We start from the raw sequence: 26,424 nt of genomic DNA on the forward strand, positions 1-26,424 counted from the left end.
GTGCACAAATGTGGGTCCCCTTGTCATTGTGCTGATTTGAATGCCTGTCACTGCTCAATGCTTATTACTTGGTTGGATGAGCTCATGATGCCTTGAACTTCATAGACAGGAGTGTCCAGTCATGAGTGGTCTAAGGTATTTAAGGTGGTCAATCGCAAGTTGTGCTTCCTTCCCTTTGACTCTCCTCTGAAGAGTGACAGACAGCATGGGATCCTCAAAGTATTTCTCCAAAGATCTGAAAACAAAGATTGTTGAGTCTCCTGGTTTAGGGGAAGGCTACAAAAAGCCATCTCAGAGGTTTAAACTGTCAGTTTCAACTGTAAGGACTGGAATCAGGAAATAGAAGGCCACAGGCACAGTTGCTGTTAAACCGACAGGTCTGGCAGGCCAAGAGAAATACAGGAGTGGCATATGAGCAGGATTGTGAGAATGGATACAGACAACACACAGATCACCTCCAAAGACCTGCAAGAACATCTCGCTGCTGATGGTGTATCTGTACATCGTTCTACAATTCAGAACATCTGTATGGCAGGGTGATGAGAGAGAAGCCCTTTCTTCACTCACGCCACAAACCGAGTCACTTGTTGTATGCCAATGCTCATTTAGACAAGCCAGATTCATTTTGGAACAAAGTGCTTTGGACTGATGAGACACAAATTGAGTTCTTTGGTCAGAGCAAAAAGCGCTTTGCATGACGGAAGAAGAACACCGCATTCCAAGAAAAACACCTGCTACCTGCTGTCAAATGTGGTGGAGGTTCCATCATGCTGTGGGGCTGTGTGGCTAGTGCAGGGACTGGGGCCCTTGTTAAAGTCGAGGGTCAGATGAATTCAACCCAATATCAACAAATTCTTCAGGATAATGTTCAAGCATCAGTCACAAAGTTGAAGTTACACAGGGGTTGGATATTCCAACAAGACAATGACCCAAAACACAGTTCGAAATCAACAAAGGCATTCATGCAGAAGGAGCAGTACAATGTTCTGGAATGGCCGTCACAGTCCCCTGACTTGAATATCATTGAAAATCTATGGGATGATTTGAAGCAGGCTGTCCATCAGATTGAGCTGAACTGGAGAGATGTTGTAATGAAGAATGGTCAGAAATACCTCCATCCAGAATCCAGACACTCATCACAGGCTATAGGAGGACAGCGTCTGGAGGCTCAAAGGAGCAAAAGGAGGCCCAACTAAGTATTGATGTCATATCTCTGTTGGGGTGCCCACATTTATGCACCTGTCTAATGTTGTTATGATGCATGTTGCATATTTTCTGTTAATCCAATAAACTTAATGTCACTGCTGAAATCCTACTGTTTCCATAAGGCATGTCAGATATTAAAAGGAAGTTGCTACTTTGAAAACTCAGCCAATGAGAAACAAAAATCCAAAGAATTAAGAGGGGCTCCAAAACTTTTTCATATGACTGTATATAGATATAGATTTAGATATGGATAGATTATTATGATACAACAAAGGGGGAAAACTGCACAGAGAAAGGGGAACATATAATGAAATCATCAAAAGAGAGTTTAGCATTTAAATCTATAGCAAAAGCAGAAATATTTCTAAATGTCTTATAATGTTAAAGTCCTGCTGCTGTGCTTTTCTGAATGTAAGATAAGAGAAAAAAAATAGCAGCTAATTAAATGAGATCAGTGTGTTGTCAGGTGTTGTCACTGATTAGGAATCTGATTGGAACAAAAACCTGCAGTCAGGAGGTGGGGCCACAGGACCGAGTTTGGGAAGCACTGGCAGGTTTAGACTATTAAGTAATGAGAATTTCATACGCGTCATTGTAAGTGCAATGAGTTATTTTCCTGAGCTAGATGCGTCTTGATGTACAACCCATAAGTTGTTGCTAAAATAATACCTTATATTAACTGATAAGTTTGGTAATAAAAAAAAATATTTTTTTAGAATGAAACTAGAAAGAGCTAATTTATAATTTGGCAAAAAATTTATTCATTTTAATCTTAAATCATTCTTCTGGGCCCCTGCCAGTGTTTCTATTTAAAATCCTGTTAGTTTATCCAATGTGAGGAAGTATAACATAACGACAGATTGCAAAATTAAACTCATAAATTGTTACAATTACATGAGCACAATAAAAAGTAATTAGAATGTTTCCTTGAAGTCACATTTAAGTACAAAATAATATAAGTTTCCCAAATTACACAATTTATTCATGTACACATCTATTCATCCATTTTCTGTGTTTATTTGAGTCTGGGACGCAGATGTAGCCACCTAAGCAAAGATGGTCAGATTTCTCTTTTTCCCTGTCACCTCCTCCAACTCCTTCAGGGGGGATACAAAGGCGCTTGCAGAGCAGGTCGAGATATGATCTCTTCAGCATGTCGTGGGTCTGCCCTGAGGTCTCCTTCCGGTTAGACATGCCTGAAACACCCTGGCCAGGGGGCCTCCTAATCAGATGGCTGATCCTCCTCCTCCTCCTCCTCCTCCTCCTCCTCATTTGAATGCAGAGGAGCAGCAGCTCTACTTTTAAGTTCCTCCCGAATGAATAACTGCGGCTCTTCTCACCGTATCTCTAAGGCTGAGCCCAGACACCCTGCAAAGGAAGCTCATGTATGCAATTTTGTTCTAAATCAATTGAACATGAAAATATTTAGTCAACGTAATTAATCTCTTTAAATGTACATGTAGAACTGAGGTTCTCAAAGTCGGTCCTGGGGTCCCACTGTGGCTTCAGGTTTTTGATGAGTGACAACTGATAACACTGATCTCAGTTAATTAGCTGGTGTTTTCATTCTCTTCTCTTATTCTACATTAAGAAAGCACAGCAGTGTGATTTTTACATTTAGAAGACATTTAGAAATATTTCTGCTTTTGCTATAGATTGAAATGCTTAACTCTCTTTTGTTGATTTCATTCTACATGTATTTTCCCCTTTCTCTGTGCAGTTTGCTCGCTTCATTTTATCTTATTAAAGACAATTAAAAACGAACAGAGCAGATGCCCAGGCAAACAACACTGAATCATGAAAGGCTGTAACTACTTTAGTGTCAGACCCATTAATTAGAAAACAATGGATTAATTAAAAAATTTGAACACCCAGAAAAATAGAATGAACATCAAGATAAAATTGTTAAAAAGAAAAAATATACATTTTTCACATATAACTGCATTTTAAAAAATATATTTTTTCATCCCATATAACTGCATTTATATATATATATATATATATATATATATATATATATATTCCACCGGGTAGCACGGTGGTGCAGTGGTATGGTAGCATTGCTGCCTCGCAGTAAGGAGACCTCGCATTCGCTTCCCAGGTCCTCCCTCCATGGGGTTTGCATGTTGTCCCCGTGTCTGCGTGGGTTTCCTCCCACAGTCCAAAGACATGCAGGTCAGATGTATTGGCGAACCTAAATTGTCCCTAGTGTGTGGGTGTGTGTATGCCCAGTGGGTGGCTGGCGCCCTGCCCGGGGATTTGTTCCTCCCTTGCACCCTGTGTTGGCTGGGATTGGCTCCAGCAGACCCCTGTGATCCTGTATTAGGATATAGCGGGTTGGATCACGACTATTTTTTTTTTCCTAAACCTAGTTTTCTAATTTCAGTATTGCTCCCAAAGCAAGGAATCTGGGCAATAACGGTTCATTTAATTAGCCCAAGATTCCAATTATAAACAAAAGCTGGTTGGAACAAACACCTGCAGCCACAGGGGGTCCCCTGGACCGAGTTTGGGACCCCTTGATGTAGAGTAAACCACAATACATACACTTTGTGGACTTAATGATTGAATTCTGCTGTTTCAGTCAGCCCCTTTGGCACAGGTGTATAAAGTCACACACCTGGCCATGCAGTCTCCAGTTACAAATCTATGTGAAACCAAATGGGTCATTCTGGAGAGCTCAGTGACTTCAAGCCTGGTACTGTGATAGGATGCCACCTTAGCAATAAGACAGTTTGTGAAATGTGGGCTGTGGAGCGGTGGAAACATGCTCTATGGAGTGACAAGCCACGCTTCTCTGTTTGGCAGTTACCTGGCTGACTGCATTGTGCCAACTGTGAAGTTTGGTGGAGGAGGGATAATGGTGTGAGGCTGATTTTAGTAAAGGGCAATCTTAATGCTTCAGCATAGCAAGACATTTTGGATAACACCATGCTTCCAACTTTGTGGAAACAGTTTGGGAAAGGCCCTTTTCTATTCTGGCATGACTGTGCCCCACTGCTCAAAGCAAGGTTGGATGAGTTTGGTGGGGAAGAATTTGACTGGCCTGCACAGAGCCCCTGACCTCAACCCTATCAAACACCTTTGGGATGAACTGGAATAGAAATGGCGAGCCAGGCCTTCTCGTCCAACATCAGTGCTTGATCTCAACAGAATGAATGGGCACAGATTCCCACAGAAAAACTCCAACACCTTGTGGAAAGTCATCCAAGAAGAGTGGAAGCTGTTAGACCAACTCCATATTAAAGTCTATGTATTTGAATGGAACATCATTAAAGTCCTTGTTGGTGTAATGATCAGGCGTCCCAATGCTTTTGTCCATATAATGTATAGAATTTCTTCTCAAGTTTTTGTCACTTGTAAGTTTTTTTGTGGCCAATGTCTGCTGCTAATTAACGTAATTCACTGCCCTACCGGCCCCACCCGGAGCTACACCACTGGTGCTGTTTCACTTGCGCTCTTGAGAACTTGCCTTAACCTCAGTTAACCACCAGATGTCGCTGTTCATACCAAGCTTTGAATCTTTTTCTGCACAAATAGAAAGAAGGCTTCATGAGGCTTCATTTTCCTGTCACTATACTTTATTAAACCAAATAGTGCATAATGAAATTACACAAGTGTAAGTGGAGATGAGCTAGAAGGAGAACTGCTGGTTCCTTTATCATTTGCATCTTATTACTAATCTCGAGCGATTAAAAACAGTGAATGCAACTGTTCAAGACTAAAATGAGCAATTAAGGGTTCAAAATCCTAACAAGCAAGACAACTAAAATGAAGCAGAAAAATGTCCCTTGAGCAGTAAGTGCTTCATCAGCAGCTGGGTTTGAAATAAAAACCTGCAGCCACTGTGGCCCTGCAAGACCGAGGCAGCTCACCTCTTATGTAAAGGGGTCTGAGTCCCCTGAGCAAATTGATTAAATTACGTTAATTAGCAGCAGACATTGGCCACTAATTAAGAAAATGGTTAGAATTAAAACCTGCAGCCACCGTGGCCCTCCAGGATCAGAACAGGGCACCCCTGTTTTAGATAGATAGATAGCTGGAACTTTATGTCTTGAACTCCTACATTTGTTTAATGGCAATGCATGTATTAGATTATTTCATCATAACTCATTTACTGCGTTGCATTATTTGGAAATATAATTTATTTTGATGCCCGAATACTTGCACATATATACAAGAGAGGTTTTTGAATGGGGTTCAGGTTGCTCTAGATCAGTGCTTCCCAGCCTTGGTCCTGGTGGGCACACTGTGGCTGCAGGTTTTTGTTCCAACCATCTTCTGTTTTTAATTGGACTCCTGGGCTAATTAAGTGATGTGTTTTTCCCCAAGTTTTGTGTTTTGGGAACTATATAGAGATTAGAAAACTAAGTTTGGTAAAAAGAATATATATATATATATATGTTGCAAAGTTTACTGTCAAATAATGCAAAGAGTGCACAACACGTGTTTCGCCCTCATTTGGGCTCATCAGGCGTACACACTCACTGCATCCCCTTTTGGGGATTGAACCTCGGACGTCAGCGTCGGAGACGAAGCCCCTTTACGCTGTGCCACGGCATGTGGTTCGTTTATTTGACAGCCTGTAGGTCCGGAGTAATTACATTCATTGCATTCGTAGTCTGAGTCCCAACCAGAATTGTGTGGGTGGTTACCTACCAGGTAACGCTTGTGGTTGGTTTGCCATTCGTCAAACATCTGCCACGGTACCCTCTTCAGCTGTGAGAAGCAGATCATGGAATGTTGCATAGTGTACTGTCAGATAATGCAAAGAGTACGCAACACGTGTTTTGCCCTCATTTGGGCTCATCAGGCGTACACACTCCACTGCTCAATGTACCAAGCAGCTATATGGGAATAATGGATTTTTTTTCTTTTTAACAATATTTTCATCTTGGTTTTCATTCTACTTTTCTAGGTGTTCTAATTGTTTATTTAATCCTTTATTTACTAATTAGTGGGTCTGATGCTAAAGTAGTTGCAGCCTTTGATTATTCCGTGTTGTTTGTCAGCTCTGCTCATTTTTAATTGTCATTAAAAAACGAAGGGGAAAAACTGCACAGAGAAAGGGCAAAATATAATGAAATCAATAAAAGAGAGTTAAGCATTTCAATCTACAGCAAAAGCAGAAATATTTCTAAATGTCTTCTATAAAGTATCTATCTAAATGTAAAAATCATGCTGCTGTGCTTTACTGAATGTAGAATAAAAGAAAAATAATCCCAGCTAATTAAATAAGATCATAGTTAACAGGCGTTGTCACTGATTAGGAATCTGGTTGGAACAAAAACCTGCACCCTGGGTCGTTTTGGGTGGCACAGGACCGAGGTTGGGAAACACTGCTCTACGGTGACCTGCCTACTTTGCAGAAAAACAAAAAAAACTAGCATTGTATGTTGTGTCCACTAGAGGGCATCATTTACCAAAGAAATGTATGCTGTTACATTCTTACTGCTAATAGAAAACCAACATTAATAGTAAAAAAAAAAATATGAACCATCCATCCATCCGTCCATCCATCCTCTTCTGCTTGTCCGAGGTCGGGTCGCGGGGGTAGCAGCTTAAGCAGAGAAGCCCAGACTTCCCTCTCCTCGGCCACTTCTTCCAGCTCTTCGGGAGAATCCCAAGGCGTTCCCAGGCCAGCCTGGAGAAAAAGTCCCTCCAGCGTGTCCTGGGTCTTCCCCGGGGCCTCCTCCCGGTTGGACGTGCCTGGAACACCTCACCAGGGAGGCATCCTGATCAGATGCCCGAGCCACCTCATCTGACTCCTCTCGATGCGGACCATGTTCAGAAGATTTATGCTATAATATTATATTAGTCTGGATTTTGATACATAGAGAGCGGCAGAATTCATAAATGGGAGCATTAGTTACGTAGGGCACCATAATGATCAGCATTCCTTTGTATATTTTTTATTTAGTGGTACGGTAAGTGTCATTACGCCCAAATATTAGTTATCATCTCAGAAAGTTCATTTATAGTCATAACAGAAAATGAAGCCCCAAGGCACCATATTGGGTTTAGAGAAAGTGGTGCAATATGACTTGTGTGGATAAAGAAGAGTAGCTCGGAGGGAAAGTCAATAGTGAAGTGAGACTTTTAACAAGAATAAAAGCACAGGTTACTTGCTATTATGCCTCTCCCCAGTGAGCACCGTGCCAAGACTTTTGCATATTCAGTATGACTCTTGATTTTATTTGAATAATCCGAGCACAAGTGGGTGAAGTGACTCTTCAATGGGAGTTGAACCCATGACCCTTGTGCTTCACAGTTGAACTCCTTAGCCTAAACGCTTTCAAGTTGTATGTGAAATTCCATTTAATTCAGAAAGCATTTGAGCCTGACTCACTCAAGAGTTACTTAAAAGACAGTACCTAGACTTCAGGGGGGTGGGGGTGGCGGCAGGACAGTCCTTTTGTTGCCTTTTAAGTCACAAGCTATGCACATGCTTGAACTGGCACTCTCGCATTCACATGCAGAGTTGTTTGCGGAGATTCAGTTTCAGACAACAGGAACAGGGTTAGTCAGTCCGTCAAACAGGTAAAGCAGGTCTTTTGGATATTCTCTTCTGCGCGAAACCTGAGGCTTGATTTTTAAAGACTGCAGTTGAAAGTTGCGCCACCTTGGCCTTGGATATGCTTTGCTACTTAACTTAAATGTCTTCACATGCCGATACAGAACAATTCCATCTCCTCTGCCAAACTCTTTAATGTTAAAAATGAACTTAGTGATTGATAAATCTTTATTTTCCCGAGGATTCACGGGTTTTTCTTCTTCTAGCTCCATATGTGTTTTTTTTTTTCCACCCTTGTTCCCCCTAGGAAGCAGAGAATCTAGTGAGTCCAATCATCCCAGATGAGCTCAAAGCAGCGATCCCTGAGGTGTCTGTGTACCTGAAGGAGGCAGTAGGAAACTCTACAAGAATAGACTACGGGACAGGTACTGTGTGCCTTCTGCCAAATTTTAGTCATTGTATCAGGTTGAAACTGCCTTCACATAATTGCATTTCACACACAAAATGCCCATTTGGCTTTAAAATTTTAGTCTGTTTTTGTAATATTACAGTCATAGACCTGCTTAGAGCAGTTCAGGGTGGCAGGGCGCTGCAAACTTTCTTGGACGCACAGAGTCCCAGGTAAAAATCAACCATAGATGAGGTGCCAGTTCATTGTGGGTGGTACACACACACACACACTCACTTCCACTAGTCAATTAACCTAAACTGTGCATATTTGGGGATAGCATCATTTTTTTCAAACCCATTTATTCCAGTTCATGATCACTAGGTTCCAGAACTTATTATGGTAGCACTGGGTTATGTTCCATCTGAACTAGTGTGGTGCTGAGGCGTCACCCGTTGCATGGCTGCACTCGGGTCCTGAGTTGGTTTGTCATGTGAAGGGTGTGGCAATGTGCTGTATCAACGCGTGCTCCTAACCACCTCCTCCTTTCTCCTCACTGGGTCCAACATAATAGCCAACCATGGATAAGGCACCAGCTCCATGCGGGGCATATATACTCTTAACACAGACACGGCCATTTTGGAACCGCCAGTCAACCTAATCTCCACGTCTTTGAATGTGTGGGAGGACGTCTGATATATAACGAGAGAAAATTCCACAGTCACATGGAGAAGAAAACATTTTGGCTTCACACACTTGGATCAGACATAGGAGTCAATCCCAGTTGTTGGATCTGAGAGGTGGCAGCATTAACCACCATGTAACAAAACTGCACCCAACTGATGTTTTAATCTTAACAAAAATATGTGGCAGCGCTTTGACCCTACGTTACAGAGCACTAAATAAAAGAAAAAAAAATGACTTGAAATGTATTTGCTGTGAAGAGAGGCTTGAAAGAACATTGTCTTTGTGTGTAGGTTCTTCTTTAAATGTGCATTTTCCATGTAGGTGCCCCTAGATGGCAGCCTTTGCACTTTTACTAGTTCATTGTACACTCCACCCAGTTTTGCTTCCTTTGCTGCCTTTGAATTTTTCCCAGTGTAAGCCAAAAAGTGCTTTAGCCACTAGGCCTTGCTGCAGCTTGCAGCTGAGTACAAAACTGATATATACAGTATACTCAGTACCCTCTGGATAATGGTGGGCTTTCCTGAATTCACGTAAGATTCTTAAACCTGTTTAACTCAGCTCAGTGTTGTGCTGGCCAGAGCCTGTCTTAACAGCATCAGTTGTAAAGCACAAATACAGTGCTCTCCACTAATATTGGCACCCCTCATAAAAATTAGTAAGATATTTGCTGAAGAACCGTCATCTTGCACTGAAAATTAATGAGAAACATCTGACTTTGAATTGAAACAAGTTCATTCAAAGAAAAACAAAGTCCATCCATCCATCCATTATCCAACCCACTATATCCTGACTACAACGTCACAGGGCCAACACAGGGCACAAGGCAGGAACAAATCCTGGGCAGGGCACCAGCCCACCGCAGGACACACACCAAGCACACACTAGGGACAATTTAGGATCGCCAATGCACCTAACCTGCATGTCTTTGGACTGTGGGAGGAAACCCACGAACACGGGAGAACATGCAAACCCCACGCCGGGAGGACCTGGGACGCACACCCGGGTCTCCTAACTGCAAGGCAGCATCGCTACCACCATGCCACCCCCAACAAAGTCCACATCAAGAAATAAATATTTCTGACAAAAACACATGTCCCTCAATTGTTGGCACCCCTGCGTTTAATACTTTGTACAACCTCCCTTTGCCAATAATAATAGCACGGAATCTTCTCTTGTAACCTTTTTTTTAAGGTTGGAGAATACAGAGCATGGCATCTGAGCCCACCATTCTTCTTTCCATAACCTGTCCAGATCATCCAGGGTCCTAGGCTCTCTCCTGTGTACTCTTCTCTTCAGCTCACTCCACAGGTTTTCAATAGGGTTCAGGTCAGGAGACAGAGATGTCCATGGCAGAACTTAATTTTGTGGCCAGTTAACCATTGCAGGGTTGATTTGGACATGTGTTTCGGATCATTATCCTTTTGGAAGATCCAGTGACGACCCAGTTTCAGTTTTCTGGCTAAGGCAGCCAGGTTTTGATTTTAAAATCTCCCGGTAACTCATGGAATCCATGATGCCATGTACCATAACAATGCTTCCGGGAGCCTTTGGAGGAAAAACAGCCGCAAAATATCACAGAACCTCCACCATATTCCCAGTTGGTACAAGGTTCTTGGCAGCACGGTGGCACAGTGGTAGTGCTTCTGCCTCACAGTAAGGAGACCTGGGTTCGCTTCCCGAGTCCTCCCTGCATGAAGTTTGCATGTTCTCCCCGTGTCTGGGTGGTCCAGTTTCCTCCCACAGTCCAAAGACATGCAGGTTAGGTGCATTGGCGATCCTAAATTTTCCCTAATGTGTGCCTGGTGTGTGTTTGTGTGCCCTGCAGTGGGCTGGCGACCTGCCTTGGAATTTGTTCCTTCCTTGCACCCTGTGTTGGCTGGGATTGGCTCCAGCAGATCCCCGTGACCCTGTGTTAGGATATAGCAGGTTGGAAAATGACTGACAAGGTTCTTATTTACATTGTAGCCATCCTTCTTTTTACACCAAACCCACTTTGCGTGTTTATTGCCAAAGAAAGTTCAATTTTTGTTTCATCAGACCATGGAACATGGTTCCAGTCAAAGCTGTAGTGATGTTTTACAAAGTCCAGGCGCGTACGTTTGTGGATAACTGACAGAAAAGGCTTCTTTCAGGCATAACTTCCAAATAATCTTTTGGCATGGAGCTGGTTGTTCTGGAGACTTGACAACCCCAGGATTTTACTTTTTCTTGCAATTCCTCAACAGTGATCCTTGGTGTTATTACTGCCGCTTTTACCACCCTTCTCACTGTATGTGGGGGTGAAATAAACTTGGGTCCTCTTCCAGGCAGGTTTGTTACAGTTCCAGTTGATGACCACTTTTTTTATTTATTTATTATTACCCTTACAGTAGAAATGGGCATTTTCAGGCAAGTTTTTATATATATACAGTGTATATATATATATATATATATATATATATATATATAACCAGTCCCTGTGTTATGAAGGGCAACACACTTCTCCCTCATTTGGATTGAATGTTCTTGTTTCTTTGCCATGATGATGGCTGGTTAAGGAAATTTGGTTCTGTCTCTCCTCACATTTATATCCTAGTTAATCACAAAGTCATTGTTTTCAGCTGGAAAGTTCCTATACACTCCAATCAACTTAACAATGTCCAGTTTAAATGGGAAACATGCTTACGTTACATTGCTTCACATTCATTTCGAAGGGTGCCAACAATTGTAGCACATGTGTTTTTGTTAAAAATATTGATTTCTTGATGAGGGCTTTGTTTTACTTTGAATGAAGTTTCTATTGAAAGTCAGATGTTTCTCATTTTTTTCAGTGCAAGATGGCGGTTCTTCAGCAAACATTTAATTTTTTTCTAACCCTTCTTACTAATTTTTTCAAGGGGTGCCAATAATAGTGGGAATAGTAGGAATATTGGACTGTATATATTCAGTACCCACTGGGTAATGGTGGGCTTTCCTGAATTCACGTAACATTCTTAAACCTGTTTAACCCAGCTGAATGTTGTGCTGGCCAGAGCCTGTCTTCACAGCATCAGTTGTAAAGCACAAATAAATGTTGGATGTGACGGCAACCTATCACGGGGATGATTTGGACACACACTCGCACAGAGTCAATTTAAAGTCTCCATTTAATCTAATATACATTTCTGTGGAAGAGAAATGTTAGTATCCAGAGAAAGACCCGCACAGAATGGGCAGAACATGCAAACTCCACATAGACAGCGACTGGACGTGGGTTTCAAACCCAAGCTGCTGCATCCATAAAACAGTATTAACCATAGTTCTGCCCAAATATAAAAGATGCTCTTTACGTTATTGATTAATTTAATTCAATTTAGAACTCCTGGGATAGCTGTAATCATCTGTTGTCCTGGTTTTGGAGTAAGATGGAGTAAGAACATATGAATGAATTCATACCTTCACTGTCAGTAGACATCCCGTTAACTTATTTGGTAGCCGTGGTGGTTTAGAGTGAGAGTAAGTGTGCCGTCTGGGGCTTCTTCCTCCTACCTTGTTCTTATTACTGCTGCGGACATTGATTTGAAAAATCGGTTTCAAAAAGTTGTTTGGTTATTAATAGCTTAAGGCATTCTTTCTTTTACCTTCAAGTCGATTAAAAAGAGCTTCAATTTAAAAGCTTTTGTTTTTAGCTTATTTAAGAGAGGCAGGTAATAGAGTAAATGTAAAAATATTTGATATCTCTTAACCTTCAGTATTCCTGCTATGCCTTTCCTCACTATCCTCGTGTGTCTCAACCGGCACTTCCTCTCTTGACTGCATTCCCATAAAGCCTGCTTCTCAGACTGGTATTTTGAGGTGCCTTACTCGCCTCTAGCCCGATTTTTTTAAAATTTATTGATTTATTTTTTAATACAACCGATGGTAGACGGGCTGCCATTACCTGCTGTGAAAACATCATTCATGTCCTTGCAAATGCTTCCCATCTGTTAAAGGTGATTCAGCTTGCACTGCTTTGGCGTTTAGAGGTCCAGCTTTTTTCGGTATGATATTTGCTTTGTTGTCATCATAGTGCTACATTTTAAATCCTTTTTCATTAAAAAATAAAGTAAATAAATAAATAAATGTTCTCTCTCTCTCTCTCTCTCTCTCTCTTATATATATATATATATATATATACACTCACCTAAAGGATTATTAGGCACACCATACTGCCTTCATTCTACGTGGCATTGATTCAACAAGGTGCTGAAAGCATTCTTTACAAATGTTGGCCCATATTGATAGGATAGCATCTTGCAGTTGATGGAGATTTGTGGGATGCACATCCAGGGCACGAAGCTCCGTTCCACCACATCCCAAAGATGCTCTATTGGGTTGAGATCTGGTGACTGTGGGGGCCATTTTAGTTCAGTGAACTCATTGTCATGTTCAAGAAACCAATTTGAAATGATTCGAGCTTTGTGACATGGTGCATTATCCTGCTGGAAGTAGCCATCAGAGGATGGGTACATGGTGGTCATGAAGGGATGGACATGGTCAGAAACAATGCTCAGGTAGCCCGTGGCATTTAAACGATGCCCAATTGGCACTAAAGGGCCTAAAGTGTGCCAAGAAAACATCCCCCACACCATTACACCACCACCACCAGCCTGCACAGTGGTAACAAGGCATGATGGATCCATGTTCTCATTCTGTTTACGCCAAATTCTGACTCTACCATTTGAATGTCTCAACAGAAATCGAGACTCATCAGACCAGGCAACATTTTTCCAGTCTTCAACTGTCCAATTTTGGTGAGCTTGTGCAAATTGTAGCCTCTTGTTCCTATTTGTAGTGGAGATGAGTGGTACCCGGTGGGGTCTTCTGCTGTTGTAGCCCATCCGCCTCAAGGTTGTGCGTGTTGTGGCTTCACAAATGCTTTGCTGCATACCTCGGTTTTAACGAGTGGTTATTTCAGTCAAAGTTGCTCTTCTATCAGCTTGAATCAGTCGGCCCATTCTCCTCTGACCTCTAGCATCAACAAGGCATTTTAAGCCCACAGGACTGCCGCATACTGGATGTTTTTCCCTTTTCACACCATTCTTTGTAAACCCTAGAAATGGTTGTGCGTAAAAATCCCAGTAACTGAGCAGATTGTGAAATACTCAGACCGGCCCGTCTGGCACCAACAACCATGCCACGCTCCAAATTGCTTAAATCACCTTTCTTTCCCATTCTGACATTCAGTTTGGAGTTCAGGAGATTGTCTTGACCAGGACCACACCCCTAAATGCAGTGAAGCAACTGCCATGTGATTGGCTGATTAGATAATTGTATTAATGAGAAATTGAACAGGTGTTCCTAATAATCCTTTAGGTGAGTGTGTATATATATGTGTGTATATATATATATATATATATATATATATATATATATATATATGGTGGTCTAGATCTAATTATGCAATTTTCATTACGCTATAACTTAGTAAATTTATTACATAGAAAATCACCCAAAAAATTCTGGACCATCGAAAAGTGTGCGAACTGACGACATGAAGAATCATCTTCATACCACACACACACATATATATATATACACACACACACACACACGTGTATAACATATAAAATCCTAAGCCTAAAAGTGCAATGATTTTTTTGTCACGCTTTAAATCAGCCTTATTTTAAAACCTACATATATATGTTTGGTATCATTCTTTTTAGAATTTATCGAACTTTAATGTGATGTTGTTAGAACTATGCCCACGGTCCAATCTCTTCTCATTCGTGTGAATGCTATTCTCAGACACAGTTCCTGCACTATTGGTTCCATGGGGGGTCAGAAAAAAAAGACAAAGAGTAGAAGACAAAGTAGAACGTTGTAAAGAGGTTCAAAAACACTGGCGCGATATACATGCAGAGCAGGTTAGAGATTATGATAGTACTAAAAAAGTCTCAAGAAACTGATAGTAAAGATCGCATTAGTGCTAACACACGGAAATGATTACTCGGTGAAATAATGGAACAGAGAAAAGAGATTGAATATATGGACATAGGTGATATGACAGAAGTATGTAGATATTGTTTGGCTTTAAACTTTAAATCGGAGATTTACAGATCGTCTAATTCATGTTGCCATCAGGGAAAAGTAGTGTTTCTTCCCAATGAAGAGGCGTATCTGCGAGAATTAAAAGATTTGTTGTTTGATGAAAGTGAAATCCACATACATGAGTGGCAGAGATGCGAAGTGCAGCCTGGGGGGGTTTGGCGAGCAAAGCAAGCAGGGGGCGAACCCACCTAATAAATAAATAAATAAAAATACCATATATACTCGCGGCTAAGTTCTCCTGCGGATAAGTCAGGACTTGATTTTACTGTATAATTTCCAGTATTTTATAATGTCATTCATCCATCCATCCATTTTCTAACCCGCTGAATCCGAATACATGGTCACGGGGGTCTGCTGGAGCCAATCCCAGCCAACACAGGTCACAAGGCAGGAACCAATCCTGGGTAGGGTGCCAACCCACCGCAGTAATGTCATTCATATAAGTCAAATGCGGAAAACTTACGATATTGGTCCAAGAGATTATAATATGCTAACGCCCACCTGAGAGAGTAACCACGGAGCACACAGCCTTTATTTTTTCCATGTGGGTACAGCAATGCGCTATGTCAGCGTGTGCTCCTAACCGCGCTCTCTGTTGTGCATACGTGTCCACACGGTGATACCCAAACTATTCCAATGCGACATTTGCACTGTTTTATGTTTCTTGTATCTCACCCCCTCATACACCTTTATCGTAAGAGCATCCCTTATCTACGATGGAGTGTTCGATCAGAAGAAAATATGAAGCTGGTTTTAAATTTAAAGTTGTTGAAGTGGCGAAAGAAATTGGTAGCTGCGTTGCTGCAACAAAATTCGATGTGCCTGAGAAACTGATGCGAGATTGGAGGAGGCAAGAAGATGTTATAAAAAAGAAAAACTGGCGTATAAGTCGGGCTCTGATTTTATGATCGATTTTTTGGGTTTCAATACCTGACTTGTACGTGAGTATATCTAAATATATAAAATTCTTTTCGCTTTTGAAACGGAAATTGCGTATGACCACAGATCATATTACAATACACTACGTAATGGGTTTGATTAAAAAAGGAAATGGTGGTGTTGTTTTCCTTGATGCTCCTGGCGGAACAGGAAAAACATTCTTAATAATCCTCTAATTTATATTTATATGCAATGTGCTTCTTATATATTACTTCATATTCTCATATGATGATGATGTTAATAATGTTGTTTATATTGATTTCTATGTTATTATAAATGCTCTTTATTTCTTCAAAAATAAAATTGATAATTAACAAACTTCTTTTATAAATACTGCATTTTATTTTTTTCCCTTGCACTCAGTGAGTGAAGCCACTGGGTAATCAGCTAGTACGGTAATAAAAATTCAGGATCCATCCCTTACCACTGAGCCATCAAAACCAAACTGTCCAGTCAGATTGCTCAGCAAGACTCAACACACACGCACACACACACACTGGCATTAGTGTTTTATTATATGCTGATACATTCTCTTATGGTCCAAATTTATAAATCATTTAGCAGACTGTCACTGCTCTACACTCCCACCCACTGTGCTTCTGTGTTTGCTGGGGCCTAAAAGAATGTGCAATTTGTGCACCTTCTGTTTGGTTGTTGTATTCTTTCACTCAAAATGTTCATTTTATTAGCTTTGGATTTTGTAGTGCACTGTTTTGTCAAAGCCACCCCCTCCGCCTGTGGCTTTGAGGCCAGGGATCTGTGCTGGCAATGGGAAGGTTACTGGTTCAAACCCCATAAAACACCAGAAGAGACTCTACTCTCTATTGGGCCCCTGAGCAAGGCCTTTAACCTGCAATTGCTCCTTCCTGGATATGATGTTAATCTGCATCCAGCACTTCAAGCATGTCCTCCAACTTGCAGTGAACACCTGGGGGTTGGTGGCAGGATTGGCGCTCCAGCCACTGTAAAAAAACAACCTGACACTGTTCAGTGTGGTGCTGAGGTGTCACCCGTTGCACGGCTGCACTTGGAACTTAATCCGGGTGGTTTGACTTGTGGTGGGTGTGGTAACACGCTGTAATCATTGCATGCCCCCAACCTCTTCCTCCTCCTGTCTTGTGAAATATATAATTCATTTTTGACATGTAGGACCATCTCTGCTTTTACTGTGAAGAGCATGGCACTCGTGGCGAATCGGTTACATTTGAACTCTTTATGTGTTTATATATTCCAGGTCATGAAGCTGCCTTTGCAGCTTTCTTATGTTGCCTCTGCAAAATTGGTGTGCTAAGAGTGGATGACCAGCTCAGCATTGTTTTCAAAGTGTTCGACAGGTAAGCTTTAAGCATGCTTTGATAACCAGGTGCCTTCATGGTGAGTCGTCCTCAGATCTTTGAGGATTCTGGTTCAGCAGGCACCTCACAGTCTTGGTCACTTTCACTGTGAGATAAAGCAATGTTGGTAGCTTGATGAAAATGTCACCAGTTATCAGCAGTGACACTTGGGCATACATGGCTATACAGGTGCATGTCAATAAATTAGAATATCATTGAAACGTTAATTTATTTCGGTAATACAATTCAAAAAGTGAAAGTCCCATATTATATAGATTCATTACACACACAAAGTGATATATTTCAAGCGATTTTCTTTTCATTTTGCTGATTATGGCTTATAGCTAATGAAAACCCAAAATTCAGTATCTCAGAAAAGTAGAAGATTGTGAAAAAGTTCACTGTTGTAGACTCCTGGTGTTCCACTCCACTCAGCTAATTAACCCAAAACACCTGCAGAGGGGTCCTGAGCCTTGAAATGGTCTCTCAGTCCGGTTCAGTAGGTCACACAACCATTGACAGTTGTCCAGAAGACAGTCATTGAGACCCTCCACAAGAAGGTGGCTGTTCACAGAGTTCCATATCTAAGCAGATTAATGGAAAGTTGAGTGGAAGGAAAAAATGTGACCAAAAAAAAGGGGCACAAGCAACAGAGATACACGCAGCGTTGAGAGGCTTGTGAAGCAAAAGTATCTGGGACATGGGCAATTGCTGTCACAGCATTCCTTGTGTCAGGCCACTTCTGAACCAGAGACAATGTCAGAAGCCTTTGGAGAAAACGGATTGGACAGTGGCTCGGTGGTCCAAAGTCCTCTTTTTCAGATTAAAGTCAATTTTGCATTTCATTTAGAAATCAAAGGTCCCCAAGTCTGGAGGAAGAGCGGAGAGGCACAGAATCCAAGTTGCTCGAGGTCCAGTATGAAGTTTCCATAGTCAGTGATGATTTGGGGAGCCATGTCATGTGTTGGTGATGGTCCACTGTGTTGTATCAAGTCCAAAGTCGGCACAGCCAGACGTCTACCAGAAATTTTTTTAGATCACTTCATGACAAGCTTTATGGAGGTGCTGATTTCATTTTCCAGCAGGACTTGGCACATGCCCACACTGCCAAAAGTACCAATACCTGGTTTAACGACCATGGTTTCACTGTGCAAACTCACCTGACCTAAACCCCATAGTGAATCTATCAAGAAGAACATGACAGACAGCAAAACCCACAATGCAGACGAGCTGAAGGCCGTGATCAGAGCATCCTGGGCTTCCATAACACCTCAGCAGTGCCACAGGCCGATCCCCTCCATGCCACGGCGCATTGATGCAGTCATTCATGCCAAAGGAGCCACCGCCAAGTATTGAGTGTGACTTTTCAGTAGGCCAACATTTCTGTGTTAAAAATCATTTTTAATTGGTCTTATGTAATATTCTAATTTTTTTGAGATACTGGATTTTGAGTTTTCATTACCTGTAAGCCATAATCAGCAAAAGGAAAAGAAATAAAACGCTTGAAATTATATCGATTCATTACACTCTGTGTAATGAATCGATATAATATATGAGGTTCACTTTTTGAATTGCAGTACTGAAATGAATTAACCTTTCAATGATATTCTAATTTATTGAGATGCACCTGTAGTTAATATTTCCTGGAAAATAATTATAAGTAAGAGAAGTTTTTTTTATTTGTCTCCAGAAAGCATTAATATCAGTTACATTTCTACAGCATCATGTTTCCAGTGCTTGGTGCACTCTGGATTTTACCGAATTTGTGTTTTATGTCTCGGCTGCCCTGCCTTATTTCAGACACTGGGTTCAAATAACAATCTGTAAAGCAGCGCAGAAAAAGGCAATATGAGTTCTCTTTTAATTTACATGTTCGGTATTTTTTTAAGTATGGAAGCAGCTGAAAAAAAAATACTTGAGTCCTCTTATTTTCCATGTGACCTTTTAAAGTCCTATTTTTGGAACTAGTGCTGCCTCCATATCCACGGTAGTGAGACATAAGCCAGCAACCTTCTGGTTAGAATATTCCAGACACTCAACCTATGTTATTGAAGTGTCCCCAGCTGAAGATGTACATTGATTTTCTCGACAGGTATCTCCAGGTGATGCGCAAGTTACAAAAAACTTACCGCATGGAGCCAGCTGGAAGCCAGGGAGTGTGGGGCCTCGACGACTTTCAGTTCCTGCCTTTCATCTGGGGCAGCTCCCAGCTCGTAGGTAAAACTGACATTCACCATGTGTTGGGGCACAGTGTGGCAGGGCGTTAGAAGGCCCAGAGTTATCATTGATCATTTGATTATTAGCTGTCTTCCATTTTAACTGTGGTCCTGTCTGATTATAATTCTGTTAATTGTTAATAGCACATTTCATTCATTGAGTGCAGCTTAAAGAATTACAAATATTACAACAAACCAGTAACAGCGCGCTGCATGACAATGTGTAGTGAATAGTCACACTTGACGTGAGCATTCCTAGTTTTCATTCTCTTTCTCTGTACATTTACCATGCCCTAGTGATTGAAATGCATGGACATTTTATAAACAGAGAGGAGCATTTCACAGAATGTACAAAATACTATTTTACCTTGTGTAGGCTCATCAATAGCAGAACAAAATTAAAAATGAATCAGTGGTCTGGTTTAATTTACTTATCTCATTTTTTCAAGTCAGATCAGCTTTATTAAGTAATATACAATTACCAGTAACTGCGCACTGAACAATAATGTGCAGTGAATACACTTGACTTATAGCTTTCCTCTTTCTCTGTACGTTTATTATTCTTTTGCTCAGAGGTTGATGTGCTTGCTGCTTCCTGAGCAGATCTTCTTTCCTCCACCCTAGCAGCACACTTCTTCTCTTCTTCCGTCGGCATCTTTTCGTGTTAAAACTGATTAAGTCAGTGTTTGTGTTGCAATTACTTAGTACACCTTCTTTCATTTTTCACTTAAGCTGGCACATAAGTGTTCAATCTGCCTCATGAATGATTTAAGACAGGGGTGTCAAACACCAGGCCCGGAGGGCCGCAGTGGCTGCAGGTTTTCCTAATCAGTGACCAGTTTTCACTGCTAATTAATTTCTTTTCTCTTCATTTTAGTAGCCCTGTTTCTAAGGATTCAGTCCTTTGAATTATTTTCTTCATTAAATGACAGCCAAACAGAAATGAGATGTGAAACGAGCCAACAAATGACAAGCTAAATTGGGGCTTCAAACTCCAGCCAATTTCACTCTAACCAGTTTCCTAATGAGAAGCTTATTCTTGTTGTTAATTAAACCTTTTACGGGGCGGCTCTAGGCTCGTGGCGGCCCTGGGCAGAGAAAGAATCGGAGGCCCGTTCGCCCGCCAATGTCAATATGGTATCTTACGCACGGTGGATGACCACGTCAGTTGCGAACACTGCATTTCTGCCTTGTGCTCATGACACGAGCGTTTAACTTATGATAAAGTTCAGGATTGCTCCTTCCTGTGATGCAATGAAAGTCTCCTGAGCGGCCTTTCTCTTTCATTTTGAATAACCAGATTTGTGTACTCGAAATTTCTTCATTTTTCTTAGAATGGGTAGGCGAATGTCTTGTGTCCCCTATCTGACCAGATATTCACTATGACTGTTGCACTAACACTAATACTTTATTAAAACTAGGCAAAACATTAACTTGTAACACGACCCGCCCACTTGCACTAGCTTCGTTTCAGCTGTCAGCTGTGTCGTTATTTTCTCTTTCTGTTTTATATTCAATATATATATTGGCGTGGCGGCCCTGTGCAAGGGCACAGTTTGCACATGCCTAAGGCTGCCCCTGCCTGTTATTTAATTCAGTGGCCTGTTGCTGCTCTCATTCTGCCACAGCAGACATTTACAAAACTGTTGATTTTTTTTGGTTTTTCTAAGAAAGCCGTCAAAATCTTTTGGTGACCTGAGAGATCAACCTTGCTGAGACCGTCACCTTTCTTTATTTTCAGATATTTTGTGATGGGAACAGGTGAGCTGGTCATGTGGTGGCTTGTTTTGTGGCTCATTATATTTTGGCTGCTAATTAAGGACGAAGAAACAACTAAGGGGCCCTGAGCAAGTTAATTAAAACTAAAGATAAAGAAGTTAATTAGCAGCAAAAACTGCTCACTAATGAAGAAGATGGTTAGAACGAAAACCTGCTGCCACTGCGGCCCTCCAGGACTGGAGTTTGGCATCCCTGATATGAAGAGGTAGGGGAAGTGACAGTGAAGGTGGTGGGAATGAGAATGGTGCCCGTCATGCGCCGCATGGCCACCCCCCGCTGCTGAGAGTTAGTTCCACAGTAAAGTAAAACAAAAATAAAAAGAGGAATAACTTGGAGGTCAATCATCACCCCGAAAGTGGATTGTAGACGTCACGTAGTATATGTGTACCTAATTTCAGGTCAATAGTTTAAAATCCTGGACAGACAAACGGACAGCCATGGTAGTGTATTATATATAAAGACTATCTTAAGTAAAGGGTTATAAAGATAAAAACAAGACTCTGTTAAGATGTGCTATTAAAATTGTTTAATAATAATAATGAAGAAGAAAAACAAAACAAACAAAAAAAGTCCTTCAATTTTTTTAAAGCAAACCGAGTATCCATAATGGAGTTGTAATAGAGTCATTAATTTGTTTATGTACAGCAGTTGTTATTGAATTATGAGGCCCTGTAGCCGTCCAAAGGTTGAACTCAATAATCTTAGCGAGTTGTGGACAATGGTGGCGTGCGCCCAAAACCTCCAGTCATGTAATGTGACGTCACCGTAGACCCAATCAGAGCTCTCTGCAACCAGCCAAAACAGATCTGATTTTCTCGCATGTTGTATTGGGATTCTCTGTGTGCGCGAGAGTTGACAACCAGTGAATGAGTGCATGAGTGCTCAGGCCAAAGTACAAAGCATGTAGTCCCGTTGTCCAAGACCAAACAAATGTGGTCTTCCGCAGGTTTTATGACTTTTCTATTTTCTCCTTATTACAAAGGAACACATAGATGATAGCAGGAAGCGGCAGCTAGTAACTTGTTGCTCGCTATCTTTATCTACTTTTTTTAACTTCTTACTCCGATTGTTATTCAGTCTGACAAAATGTATTGACTTTGTAATACTTTCTGTAATACTGAAACTGTGAGGGAGAAGTTGAGAGGGAGTCGGGTAAATCTGTCATCTCCTTTAATTCCTATCTCTGCACCATCTAACCATCCTCAAGGCAATGGGGTTCAGCCACTACACTCATTAAGTATGAATTTGTTGTGTTGTTGTGTAATGTGACACAGGACAATTTGACTAATTCTGTTGCTTTTGTTTTGACCAGTAAGAAGTATCAAAATGGTAATTAAGGTAAACCTCAATAATTTTTTATGGCCACTTTGGAAAATTATTATATCTGACTCTGAAACAGTCATTGATCACAATATCATGAAGTCCTTTGTTTCAGTACAAATTCAACTTTTCATTCAGTTGCATAGGATGGATGAGTTGCTGGCCTGAATGGCCTGTTCTCATTAAAATATTTGTACATGTTTCATTAATAATATATACCATGACCGGTGTTCCTTGTATCAGTCACACCTGGAAATTATTCTACATTTAATTTTCTTCTTCTTGAGTGGCCTTTAAATCTGGACTAGAGGGATCATACCCTCATGAAAATTTAGTATAAAACTAGCTCTGCGCGCATAGTACTGAAACAGGACAGCGAGGAGGGCCCCACCTGGCTTTTCACTCCTGATGTCACACTTCCCCCTCCCCTCGTCCCGCTGCCTCTGTCTCGGATTAGCGTGAATAAATCGCTCTTGCAAGTGAACTATGATTCTTAGCGCGATGAGAGAAGTTGCAAAACCAACCAGAATGTTTGAGCAAATTATCGAAAAAAATAAACCCAATCTAAGAATAAGAATCTAAGAATCTCTCGTTCACTAGCTAAGCGGATGTAAGATACGCCTGTCATCCTGCTGCGTGTCTCTCAGATTTGTACAAATAAATCGGTACCGCAAGTGAACTATGATGCTTCGTGAGATGAGAGAAGTCGCAAAATCAACTGGAATGTTCATGCAAATTATAGAAGAAAACAAAAAACATTCTAAATCCGTTAAGTAGTTCTCTCGTGTAAAGTAGACAGACAGACAGACAGACAACACAAAGCCCGTGTATCTGGATTTCACTTTCACCAAACAGCAAATCTTTTAATTTTCGTGTATACGCCTCTTTATTGGGAAGAAACACTACATTTCCCTGATGGCAACACAAATTAGACGATCTACAAGTCTCCGATTTAAACTTTAAATCCGAACAATATCTACGTACTTCTGACCTATGTCCATGTATTAGATCTCTTTTTGCTGTTCCGTTATTTCACCGAGTAATAATTTCAGTTTGTTTGCGCTAATGCGATCTTTGCTATCAGTTTTTTGAGACTTTCGAATTATTGCACTTCCATTATCTGTAACCTGCTCTGCATGTGTATCGCGCCAGCATTTTTGAATTCTTTACGACGGTCTACTTTGTCATCTACTATTTGTCTTTTATTTCTGGCCCCAGAAGTGGTTACATTTCTTGGCACAAAGTCTCGTCTTGTGGGACTCTCTCTGGAAAAAGTCTTGTCTCGTCCCAGGATTCTCGTATTATAATAGAGAGATATTTTTATATTTACATCTAGCATTTTCATGTTTAGTTGTTGTAGGGAGGGTGTGGGTGGATGCAGCAGTGGGCCCGATTATTGACTGGCACCTTTCCACAGGTGGTTCCTGTTTTACGCCTGCTGCTCTTAGGAGAGGCTCGAGCTCCCCTGTGATCCTGAATTGGAATAAGTGGATTTCACTGTATTGCATTATACAGGAATGGGCAAAAGTAGGTTTACAGTTATGGAGATGTGAAACACTATATATATTCTTGTATTATTATTTATTTATTAATTATTGTACTTATTTGTATTATGTCTTCTTAATAATCATCATCTTCAATGAGGACCAGTGGAATGGCCAACATGATCACTAGACTCTTAAAAATGTATTAGACTCTACAAAAGCTGCATATTATGAATGATATGAATCGCGACATAAGAGAAGCATGTCAAGAAACTGATGATGGTAAAGAACTCTGTGCCAAAGTGTGCTTGAGTGTAGCAAGTCGACTACAAGAACGTGTAAATAATGAAGGGTGTCAATTTGAGCACTTTTGAGATTGTACCCAAGTGCAACTGTGACATTCTATTGAGTTAATGAAGTTAATAAAACTATTTTAACCTTTCTTTTTTCCATATTAACAACTGTAAATCTACCTTTGCTTACCCCTGTGTATATATCCATCCATCCATCCTCTTCCGCTTATCCGAGATCGGTTCACCGGGGCAGCAACTTGAGCAGAGATCCCTCTCCCCGGCCAATTCTTCTAGCTCTTCCGGGGGAATCCTGAGGCGTTTCCAGGTCAGCCGAGAGACACAGTCCCTCTAGCGTGTCCTGGGTCTTCCCCAGGGCCTTCTCCCTGTTAGACTAGCCTGGGAGGCGTCCAGGATGCATCCTGATCAGATGCCCGAGCCACCTCATCTGACTCCTCTCGATGCTCTGTGTATACACTCACCTAAAGGATTATTAGGAACACCTGTTCAATTTCTCATTAATGCAATTATCTAATCAACCAATCACATGGCAGTTGCTTCAATGCATTTAGGGGTGTGGTCCTGGTCAAAACAATCTCCTGAACTCCAAACTGAATGTCAGAATGGCAAAGAAAGCTGATTTAAGCAATTTGGAGCGTGGCATGGTTGTTGGTGCCAGACGGGCCGGTCTGAGTATTTCACAATCTGCTCAGTTACTGGGATTTTCATGCACAACCATTTCTAGGGTTTACAAAGAATGGTGTGAAAAGGGAAAAACATCCAGTATGCGGCAGTCCTGTGGGCGAAAATGCCTTGTTGATGCTAGAGGTCAGAGGAGAATGAATGGGCCGACTGATTCAAGCTGATAGAAGAGCAACTTTGACTGAAATAACGACTCGTTACAACCGACGTATGCAGCAAAGCATTTGTGAAGCCACAACACGCACAACCTTGAGGCGGATGGGCTACAACAGCAGAAGACCCCACCAGGTACCACTCATCTCCACTACAAATAGGAAAAAGAGGCTACAATTTGCACGAGCTCACCAAAATTGGACAGTTGAAGACTGGAAAAATGTTGCCTGGTCTGATGAGTCTCGATTTCTGTTGAGACATTCAAATTGTAGAGTCAGAATTTGGCGTAAACAGAATGAGAACATGGATCCATCATGCCTTGTTACCACTGTGCAGGCTGGTGGTGGTGGTGTAATGGTGTGGGGGATGTTTTCTTGGCACACTTTAGGCCCCTTAGTGCCAATTGGGCATCGTTTAAATGCCACGGGCTACCTGAGCATTGTTTCTGACCATGTCCATCCCTTCATGACCACCATGTACCCATCCTCTGATGGCTACTTCCAGCAGGATAATGCACCATGTCAGAAAGCTCGAATCATTTCAAATTGGTTTCTTGAACATGACAATGAGTTCACTGTACTGAAATGGCCCCCACAGTCACCAGATCTCAACCCAATAGAGCATCTTTGGGATGTGGTGGAACGGGAGCTTCGTGCCCTGGATGTGCATCCCACAAATCTCCATCAACTGCAAGATGCTATCCTATCAATATGGGCCAACATTTCTAAAGAATGCTTTCAGCACCTTGTTGAATCAATGCCACGTAGAATTAAGGCAGTTCTGAAGGCGAAAGGGGGTCAAACACCGTATTAGTATGGTGGTCCTAATAATCCTTTAGCTGAGTGTATATAAAAGTAAATATGCAAAATGTGTGTTAGGCTTTGTAGGCAAATATCTGATCCTCTGCACTGCCGGCAATGGTGGTAGACATCAGCTGTGAGCTCTGTGTCAAGTAGGAGCTCCCAGTGGGTGAATTCAGAAATAACTGTTATCCAAATTATCTGGGGTTTATAAAATAAATAAATGATTAATATATCAGATTATGGGCTGGCGTCCTGCCCGGGGTTTGTTTCCTGCCTTGCGCCCTGTGTTGGCTGGGTTTGTCTCCAGCAGACCCACCGTGACCCTGTAGTTAGGATATACCGGGTTGGATGATGGATGGATATATCAGATTAACCAGAATTTGCATTTTCCTGTCAGTTTGCTTTTGGGTTGATGCAAGTCCCTTTTAATGAATTTTCTTTGCAATTTATTTCTGTGAATAAAATTAGGGCAAATCTTTATTTCCTAAATGTGCAAATTTGGCTGCAAATCAACATTGGTCTTGAATTTCTACTGACCTTCTGACCAGAAATACAGATTGG

The 26,424-nt window shown here is 41.3% G+C and overlaps 1 protein-coding gene across 1 annotated transcript in view; it reads left to right on the forward strand.

Annotated features, from left to right (window-relative positions):
• The window catches only part of ptpa (protein phosphatase 2 phosphatase activator), a 211,175-nt gene that overhangs the window by 37,943 nt on the left and 146,808 nt on the right, over positions 1-26,424 (forward strand). Inside the window, exons 5-7 of the mRNA XM_039764421.1 lie at positions 8,028-8,145; positions 17,017-17,116; positions 19,209-19,333. Coding sequence (XP_039620355.1) covers positions 8,028-8,145; positions 17,017-17,116; positions 19,209-19,333 — 343 coding nt within the window. The remainder of the gene's footprint in view (positions 1-8,027; positions 8,146-17,016; positions 17,117-19,208; positions 19,334-26,424) is intronic.

Source organism: Polypterus senegalus, chromosome 9 (assembly GCF_016835505.1).
Source record: "Polypterus senegalus isolate Bchr_013 chromosome 9, ASM1683550v1, whole genome shotgun sequence".
Classification (NCBI taxonomy): Eukaryota; Metazoa; Chordata; class Cladistia; order Polypteriformes; family Polypteridae; genus Polypterus; species Polypterus senegalus.